The sequence below is a fragment of the Aulonocara sp. 'chitande type north' Nkhata Bay genome, linkage group LG20, assembly GCF_057382095.1.
Source record: "Aulonocara sp. 'chitande type north' Nkhata Bay isolate Kocher_YH1m ecotype deep benthic linkage group LG20, A_spYH_male_GT1.1, whole genome shotgun sequence".
In the NCBI taxonomy this organism is placed as follows: domain Eukaryota; kingdom Metazoa; phylum Chordata; class Actinopteri; order Cichliformes; family Cichlidae; genus Aulonocara; species Aulonocara sp. 'chitande type north' Nkhata Bay.
Genome location: NC_141363.1, coordinates 34,746,344 through 34,756,294, shown reverse-complemented (window position 1 = coordinate 34,756,294; position 9,951 = coordinate 34,746,344). Strand labels below are relative to the sequence as shown.

At 36.7% G+C, this 9,951-nt stretch overlaps 1 protein-coding gene across 3 annotated transcripts in view; it reads right to left on the bottom strand.

Annotated features, from left to right (window-relative positions):
• Positions 1 to 429: 429 nt before the first annotated feature.
• The window catches only part of LOC147306095 (metabotropic glutamate receptor 4-like), a 201,107-nt gene continuing 191,585 nt past the window's right edge, over positions 430 to 9,951 (bottom strand). For 2 of the 3 annotated variants that reach the window (XM_086276114.1, XM_086276115.1), the window contains 2 exons: positions 6,404 to 6,650; positions 431 to 3,220 (listed from right to left, as the gene is read on the bottom strand). In XM_086276114.1, the coding sequence (XP_086132240.1) occupies positions 3,171 to 3,220; positions 6,404 to 6,650 (297 nt within the window). In that variant the 3' untranslated portion in view covers positions 431 to 3,170. Of the gene's footprint in view, positions 3,221 to 5,648; positions 5,695 to 6,403; positions 6,651 to 9,951 lie in introns of all 3 variants that reach the window. The other variant, XM_086276116.1, reaches the window with a different exon arrangement.

Below are 9,951 nucleotides of genomic sequence, written 5' to 3'. Positions count from 1 at the left end.
GTAGTCTTGAACAATAGTTCCCCAGCCTGTAGTTATTTGAACATTTTTCACAAGCTTTCAGTCTTGGCCTTTCTCAGTTCAGTTCAGTTCTCAGGGAGTTTTTCCTTCCCACTGTCGCCAAAGTGCTTGCACATAGGGGGTTATATGATTGTTGGGTTTTTTTCTGTATGTATTATTGTAGTCAGACTTTGATCGCTTGGAGAAAGGTTCCGTCAATTAACAGTTTGTGCAACTGCCTTGTGATTAGAAAGTGATTATCCACAGATTGTTAGTGTTGGATTTACAACCTGTGTCCTATTTTTTACTATATTGTGACTGAACCATAAGTAGGCATTCATTTAATCTACAAGACAACAGAATACTCATAAAAATAATTTTAAATGTTGCTTTCTTTGCTAAGGAAATGCTCACTAAGAAGACACACCAACAACGTGTTAACAAAACAATCTTTTTATTAGAAATATCTTGTATAAAAATGAACATGCTCTACACAGCTTTTTTTTATTTTTATAGATAGTTCATAAATATCCAGGCACTGTAACTGTTTTTTTCTCTTTTTTTTTAATAATTTGGTACATAAAGCAGACATGATCAATCAATTTTAATAACATACATTAACTTGCCATTTAATTTCAGTCAGCAATTACATATTCTATTTTGTAACACAGACAGTGTTTTAGAAAAATAAAAGTAGGTGGGGAGGGGGGTCGTGGCAAAAAAGCAGTAAAATGATCATATTCACAAACACAAACAATCCCACAAACAATACTTTATCAAATGAGAAAACAACATTTGCGCAACACCTTAGACTCGTTGAAGCTGAGAGCTGAGAGAATCATTGATCAAAAAGCAAAATATTTGTAAGTTATAATCCTCTGCAGTAGTCTGGACTTTATGCCTTTCTCTCCAATTTTACCACACGACTTTCTTATGGGTTTTGACATGCAACATACAATTTTTGCATTACTGAGGATAACATTTAATGAGACAAAAAATCCAGAAAATACTGTTATTAGTAATATTTTAGAGAATGGAAACAGTAATGGTGTTTACACATTTTAAATTGTACACTGAATTCATCCGTAATAATGTTTAAACTGAACAACTGAAAGGTAATACTGGCAACACAAACATGATGAAAGAACCATGGAACATTTACCAGAAGTAGTTTAATGGATATGAGGCACAGAATGAAGGCAGTGGCCCTTATTTATCAAGCAAGTATTCATACCTTTGATTTTTTTTTTTTTTTATGTTCAGTACTGTGAAAACCAATTAACTAGTAGGCATGGAGCAGTGATGTATCACTGTAGAGATTTAAAGCGGTACTTAGAAACTCTTGATCACTAGGGGGCAGAAATACTTCAAAGTAAACCTGAGAAACTACCGGCTGGTTAACATTTAAACAAACAATTCTTTTTGCACATCCTTTATACACAAACAAAGAAGTGTATCCTGCTGGTGTCATGTTTATGGCCTTTTGTCTATATTTGGGTTTCCAGCAATTTCTGTGGAAAGAAAAATAGGTGGGTCTTGTTAAACACAAAGTCAAATTGTTTGCTGGAAGCAAGAAATAATTAAGATAGCTGCCAAGTGGAAGGTGAACTTGCTACTACTTAGTACAGCATGGCTGTATCTTTTATTGATATATATAAAAATCAGACAATGGATTGAATGTTAATTTAAATTGTTACAGTATATGTTGAAACAATATATCATATTGCTAATTATGTTTGAACTTTTTGACCAGTTGTCTGAACTAAGTCAATACCTTTTCAAAATTGGTATTAACGCCGGCTAGCTACTTGAGCCTTGTTTTAAATCAAAAAAATTATTTTAAAAATATATTTTATCATTTCCACTTCAGGCATAAAATCCAAGACCCAGAAGAGGAATGCATTTTTTTTTTCCATAAAAATCTTTTGCAAGCACACAGATTAGTCTTGTAGTGCATTTCTTCTGTCCCATTTATCATATGTTGTCAGGCTTTAATAACAATATGTCTGGCATGACAACAGCTTGTTGTTGTCTTTTTTTTCTTTAAAAATCTACTATATCACAATACCCTGCATTAAGGTACAGAGTATACAGTCTTTATTACAAGTCTTACAATCTTATTGAATTTTAATCAAAACTCTTTTAGGCTAAATTTGTCAATTACTTTCAACGCTACAAGTGAAATTTTGACAGTCTTTCAAAAGGCTTCAATAGGTGCATGATAAATAAGAGCCCCTCAATCTCAGATGTTTACAGTCAAGTGTCCAAGTCCTGACTGACATTTATGGAATGTGATGTCAACCATAGAGCTATTGCATGGCAATTTGTGTTTGGTTTGTTTGACTTATTTTCGTTCAGCAGAGGGATACCCCAAAAATGACATCTCCACTGTGAATGACAACGATGACAAATGTTGCATTCCATAGACGTTGACAACACAGCACAGTACACGTGATGCTCCCATAAGCATGCTCTGGGACTGTACACTAGGATTGCCAAAACGGTGGTGTCCTCATTATTATGAAACAGTAAAAAAAAAAACTACTGGGGAGACCCACTGCCTTATTTTCATGTGTTTCAGATATATTTAGTTCATGTAGGAATACTGAGTGTACTGTCGTAAGGCATGTACAGTCTGAAGAGTACTGCAGCTTTCAACTCCAAATACACCTGTAACCAAAAATAACTACTACATTTTTTTTTACACCACTTCATTTCGTCAGCTGCATTTGATAAAAACAGAATGCTTTCCCCTGTTTTTACTGAAATGAGACAAACAATTCAGTATCAGAGAGAACTGAACTTGTGCTCTATACACTTCAGAAAAAATAAATAAAAATCTGTAGGCTCCAGGTGGTTCATTCAGCCTGCATCTGGAAACGTCACTGATCAATGCTCAGGGTGGGAAGAGGAAAATTAACTGCCCAAGCTCCCTTACATCTCTTCTCTCCCTCCTACAAGCTACTAATTTATCATAAAATTTGCATCCAAGCCTTTACATGATTCCATAAAAAAAATATGACATCCTTTGGAGTGACAAATTCCCATCTTTCCACCCCAATCCTCTGATGTAGCAGCTTGAAAGTTCTCCAGTGTATCCCCAATATGCCCCCACAATCAGGTGATTTCTCCTCAGGCAGGCCTTTTCTCCTCTTCCACGGCTCATCTCGGTCTTAGATGGCATGGTTACTGTAGCTTATGTATGTCTGCTTTGAGGCCAACACTGTAGTAATAGGGAAGAAGAAAGAAGGGTTAAAAATGCAATGGGTGAGATTCAAATAGGCAATCATAGTGTTGGAATTCTGATTTTTGTAAAGTTCTCCTTATGAACGACTCAAGTAAACAAGCACAAGTGAAACTAATTTTAATAGCTTGATGCTAATGTTAAATTATCTTAATGTCTCGCATGCTCACGTCTAAGATACAAAATAAACTGTTAGTGATGTGTAAAATGCACAAATTCAACAACATCTGTAATCACAGCCCATCTAATAAAAGCTGCAACCAACATAAATATATATCATAAAAGTATGATAAAAGAGGAACAGCTTGTTTTTATCTAAAGAGCTGTCCGTTTCTTCTTTTTTGGATGGTAATAAATGTTCCCTTGTTTATGGAGGATGTGCTGGTTTCTAAAGAAGAGGTTCTGTTCATTTTCTTATGGCGTATATAACGTTTGGGCTCATTTATCCAAATGATTAGTTACTGTTAATCTTTTGATTTCTTTTTTTATTAAAATAATAATAGTTTGAAAATATTTAGTAAAATTACTTTTATATTAAAAAGTAATATCTGTTAAATGTAAAAGGAATCCTCATCTAAAATCCTTTAAACCTCCAAATGACATTATTAGATCTAGTCTAAAAATCCAAAAAATATATAATGTACATATGACGTGAAATGGAATTATCCTCACATTTTACAGGTATATTATTTATGTTTGGTAACAGTATTCATTTAATGTATTAATTTGTATTATCATTTCTTTTCACCACAAATACTGATCTTGGTTTAGGCAGGAAAACTGCTTTGTTAGAATTTGGGTTAAAATACTACAGCAGCTCTTTTTTTTTTTTTCTTCAATGCTTTGTTGTTAGTTTGGCATGGGTGCCTTGAGGAGTCACGAAAACATCTGTGGTGCCAGTATAAAACCATCTTCCAACGCTGACAGTAAATAAAAATGTAACAATTCCTGCCTGTGTATACATACAGATGCATCATATTTACATGTTTTCCTCTTGTTTTCCCTTGAGATAAGTCTGTCTGGTAATATTGCAGACATTTTAAAAACATAGTATCATAAGATTTGACAGCAATGCAAAATTATTCAGAGTCACTTGAGTTTTGCACTCATATGTACCTGGTTCTACAGCATAGTAAAATCAGGAAAACTCTCTATTTTTTTAGATTATACTATTAAATTGCAATTCCAAAATACAAACTACTAAACTACCAAGCAGTTCACAGCAGTAGCATAAAATACGGGAGTAACCATTCAAATGCAAGTATTTTAGTGCATGCAACGACCTGTGGTTTCTATGTGCATCAAGCAAAGCATGCAGCAGTCAATGTATTACCATTCTTAACTGTGGTGTTTTACATGTAAAATACAATTAAGGCGATATGTGATCTGTCCCGGCCGTATAGCTTTTGCTATCAACGTTTGGTAATGGTTCTAATTATTCTTTTCATTGTTTGTGGAAATTTGTGAGCTGTGAATGAAGTACATAAGTCAGATGACCAGAGGGCAGACCACAGCAATCATAACAAACCCAAACCACTGGTCAAATGTGACTGTCATACATACAGTACCTATGAGTATGTGTGCAGTCATGCTTGTCTGCACACATATGTCTGTGCAAATGTGAGTGTATGTGTAATTTTTAAAAGTAAAACTGTCCTCAGCGAGCATGCTCTGTGGTGGTAATCACACTACCAATCTGCCAATCTGCCTACAGCAGCCTTGGCTGATTGAATATGTCAGAAGGGATGAATCCAATCAGAAGACGGCTGAAAGCCAGAGTAGGGGCAAAAGTGCTGCAGAGGAGAGATGTGCAATGGTAAACGCTTCTGGTATATTTGTCAGGGCCATACTGGGTGGGTGAATGGGGGCGGTATTCTTGCCATTTCATCCAAAGCATATCTTCCAAGAAAAGCATTGATAAATGAACCTTATTTGAATATTTATATGCTGCGAGGCCAAGATAAAGAATAGATGGTCCAGAAAGAATTGGAGCTGGCAGACCCATCTGTCTTTTCCTGTTCACTCTTATTGTTGTTGTTGTCCCATTACCACAAATTCCTTCTTTTGTCAACAGGGAAACAAATTACAGGGGACACATGGCTATCGCTTGTCTCCTCTCCGGCAGAGGGTTGTCATCTTCTCACATTAACAGGCTTTACCATGCTGATTGGCCATTTTACAGCACCACACACCAATCTTGTTTATCCAAGTTAATATCCCTTGGTCCAGGGTGGATTTGTGACTGTGTGATTAATGCTTTATGTCATTCAGGGTGCTGAATTTTAGCAGGGATGCTTTTTTGCATTGTGTAGGCAGGCACAGGTGTTGTGGTGAACATTAGCAGAAATTAACAGGAAAAAGTGCTCACGGATGACAGAAGAGCAAAGTTATTTTCTAATCAGGTTACCTGAGAGTCTAAAGTCCCTCACAAGGCTCCCCTCCCTCAACACAATCTGACACATAAGCACAAAGAGCAGTTGTTAGATTCACAGTTTAAACCAGAGGTTAAGTCTCAGCACCTATAAATGGGTTCTGTAATTGGATAAGATACTGTAACAATTCCCTTTCAAGATAGGAAGAAAACATACACATAAGTGTAAGTTGTCTTTTTTTTTAGTCCGGATATATATCATGGTATATTGTTCAGCTTGTCAGAGTAAAAAATCAGTACCTTAAGACTGGATTTATTCCTGCCCCCACACAGGCACTGCCTGTTCATACCATTTGTCTTGGTGATTGAAATATCCTCATCTCCAACACTGAGTTATCCTTGCTTTTATCCCTTTCAGAATAGTATGGGCCCCCTGCCACACCTTCTGACTGGCAAATCCAGTATCAATATAGTTTTTGAAAATTTAACTATTTTGCTATTGCATACAGTAAAATTAAAAAATAATCCTTCAAATAGAGAAAATTAACTTCCAGTCTTTTTTGAAGGGAACACTTAACTACTACGTCACTTATGTGCAAGTGAGAAGCTAATGTGACACAACCCCTATCACTTCTAATTATTCCCATCGTTCTTTTTGTCATCTGTTAAAGAAAAATGTAATCTTCACTTAAAAGGAGTTCATTATTTTCTGCATACAGAGTGCATTAACAGATGCTGGTTGACCTGTCTTTCCTTTGTTGCATGGATGGATGTCATTGTGTGATACCAACCTTGTGTTTCAAGACTTTCACAAAGTTCAGATTTGGCCTCTCCGTTGGGCCTCAGGCCACCTTTAGGGTTGAACTTGTTGGACATGGTGGCTGCAGTGACCACAGCCTTTAGACTGCGTTTGCGCTTGGGTACGTTCTGCTCTGGATGGAAAAGAACCACGTAGACTTTGGGCATGTAGAGCATACCCAGAGAGACCGATGCACTGAGGCTTATAGAGATGGTTAGGGTTGTAGTCTGGATGTACATCTGTATTATAAAAGAGATAATAGAGACAAAATAATAATATTTTTTGGAAGCACTGTGTCATGGAAAGAAATGCGATAGTCTCAAATTAAACTGCGTACATAACAAGACCGAGTGTTGCTCAGAGCCTTCCCAGTTCAAGCTACAGAATGAAGTCACTCTCCTTTAGCTAAAAGGAAGTTTAGTGGACGATATTTCTATGTTTCACATCTTATATAGCAAATTGTGATGGAACACAGGAACATTTATGTAAACTGGTGACTCCTGACTTCTACCGTCATTTCAGGGTTTGTTTATTTTATGATATGCATATAAAAAAAAAGCCCCCCTGATGCATAGATGTTTTTACCCTGAGGTTTTAGACAACATCATTGTGTGTTTTCTGAAGCCAGTGACAGCTGCTACTCACAGCTGGGTAGCAGATACATAGCTATAGGCAACAACTGGGGAGTGGAAAGAAACGGCCTACAGCATAATAAAAAGGCCTATATCATAAATTTTTCATTTATGATAATCACCCTAGAACTCATACACAGTACATCTCTAATTTGTTACTGTAGAGAATGCGACGAGTCAGGGCAGATGTTAGTAGGTAGACAACATTTGGCATCGATTAATTTTTATGACATGCTTTAAATTTCTGTTTAAGGTGCAAAACCAGTGCAAAATATGAAAATACAGTGTCCTGGATTTAAATGTTAGTTTCATGAATTTAACAAAGAAACTGTGATCCAACTTCATCTTTTTCCCAATATCATTGCGTGAAAACCTTAATTGAATAAAGGGGAAGTAGAGAACAGCTTACTTTGCCTCTCTAAAGTTGATGAACACAAGGCAGTAAGTGTACAGTGAAACACAGCTGAGAAACATCCTTCAAAGAGATTTGCCCAAGGTTTTGTTTGACATTACATTTGCAGACATCACAAATGACTGAGCTGTTTGACATGGGAATAGCCAAAAGGGCTCTTGTCAACAGTTATAGATGATGTTTCCCAACATACAGTTGTGACATTCTCCAATCAGCCATAACATTAAAACCTCTGGCCTTATATCCACTAGATCCCTCTCATGCTGCCAAAATAACTGAACAATTGAGGCATAGTCCACAAGACCCCTGAAAATGTCCCGTGGTATCTGGCACTAAGACATTAGTAGCAGTCTTTAAGCTCTGTAAGTTTGTGATGTGGGGCCTGAATGAATCACACTTTTTTTTTATTGTAGGGGTTTTGGTGTTATTCTTTTTTTTAGTTATTCTTATGTTATTTGTTCTGTACTTGTATTAGATTATATTAATATATTGTGTAAATGTTATTAATATCAATTTAATAATGTAGTAAACCAAGAAAAGAGGTGGCTCAGAGATTTTAGGGTGTTTTCCTATGGGCTACAGCCACCCCTGTGTAGTGGGCGCATTGCTTAATGTCGCTCTCTTTGTATGGTTTCTTTAGGAAAAGAAAATTACTCTGAAAATCTGGACTGCCCTTGCAATTTATTTCATCTCCATAAACCTCAAAACATATGGTTGCTAAAAAAATGGTTTTCACACCTTGAAAACCCTTGAGAGACCCAGTTGTCCAGTCATCAGAGTTGTGTCAAAGGGCTTTACACTCATCCAGTTCTTCTGCTCACAACCTTTCTCTTACAGAATTTTAACTAGTCCAATGGCCATCAGTACAACTAGATGTCAGTGTTGTAGCACAAGACAAAAATAACATTGGAAGTTACAAGGTGGTTTGTGTAGCATCAATGAGTGTTTTGCTTGGATTCTATAGGTATTATATTGTAGAGTGTTCAGTTAGTTCAAGTGGAAAGGCAATGCCATGTCATGTTGATGTAAAAAAAATACCAAAATGTAGAGAAGCTCTGTTGAAATTAAGCTGCCTAAAGCCGTGTCAGAAAAAAAGATGTCAGTGGAAGATGGAGGTGACAGAGCTTTGTGCTCCATCATTACTGCAAACAGCACACGAGCATTCCCTGGTGATAGAGGGGGATTGTTGTAATCTCCTGAGAAGATTACACATGGCCTAGGGTGAGTTTGGAACCCTAGCCCTCTAGAGTACAGAGTGGAGTTACTCTGTGAGGGCAGCCAAGACCCTTGTCCACTTCTATCAGCCTTTATGACATAAATTTTCCCTGACGTGCCGAAATGGTTACCAATCTTCACCATTGGCACAGTGAAAGAACAGGACCAGACATAGAAAGTATTATGAACTTTCATCGAAGTCAGATTGCTCCTTTTTGTTTTTATGCATTCCTTGTCCAGAGGTAACCCTACCTATTTGTGACCCATGTGAACACAATCACTGGATCACACTCCCACAAAGTTGCCAAGCCTTGGTAAAGTGTTCAGGCTTTTTGGTTTAGTTATATATTTATTTTTCTAGACTTTCGTGAAATCAACTAAAATGATTTTTAACAAAAAACTCTCCAGACTCCAAATACACAGACAATACCCACTGCTACTACTTCAGATAGGCCATCCATCTGCTGTGGTGACTCCTTGTGAATAAGGGAGCAGCCTAAAGAAGCTTTTACCTTCTTGAAAAATGCTCTTAATCAGTAGACTTCCAGAATTCTGGCTGAGAAACTGTGTCATTTGAAACATGCAGCTCTATGGCCTTTTCATCCCAAACCATATTCTAACTTAGGTTGTTTCCCACCAGCCTTTGTGTTTAAGACTTTAGGCTTTGACTGTGAATATATCAAATTTAATGTTTTAATATGTCTGGTCTAATACTTATTCTTTTATGACAGGCCCATCCAGCGACAGCTTTGAGGGCTCCATTGTCTGCCGGTAGTAGCAGCTATACCAGGACAAAGCTGGATGGCAAGCCTCTTCTCTCATGAATAGGGAAAATACATACTGACACATAATGAAAGGAACAGACTTGTTTCATGGCAGACATTTTGACGTTATTTTGAATCTCAGTAGGGAAAGCATAGGTGTGATAAAGATGGCTTAGTTCAGTGTAAAGAGCCAGCATAAGCACTTTCAGTGGAATTATACCACCTAAGTCCAATGCAGCGATCATTAACGGATCTAAACTGTGACAAGTTAAGATTTCAGCTGCAAAAAATTGTTAAATCTCTTCCTTAGAGATAACTGTGCTGTTACTAAGGCACTTTTTGTTGCTCTCTCCTTGTTCATTTAAAAATAATGAAATTAAGAGCAGCATTATTCAACAAATCTTCCTATTACATAATATAAAAAATTGTAGGGTGAAGCTACAGCTGATAATGTATTTATGCAAAGTGAGAATCAGTTATAAATTTATATATAATGGGTGTAATTAGAATAATATTT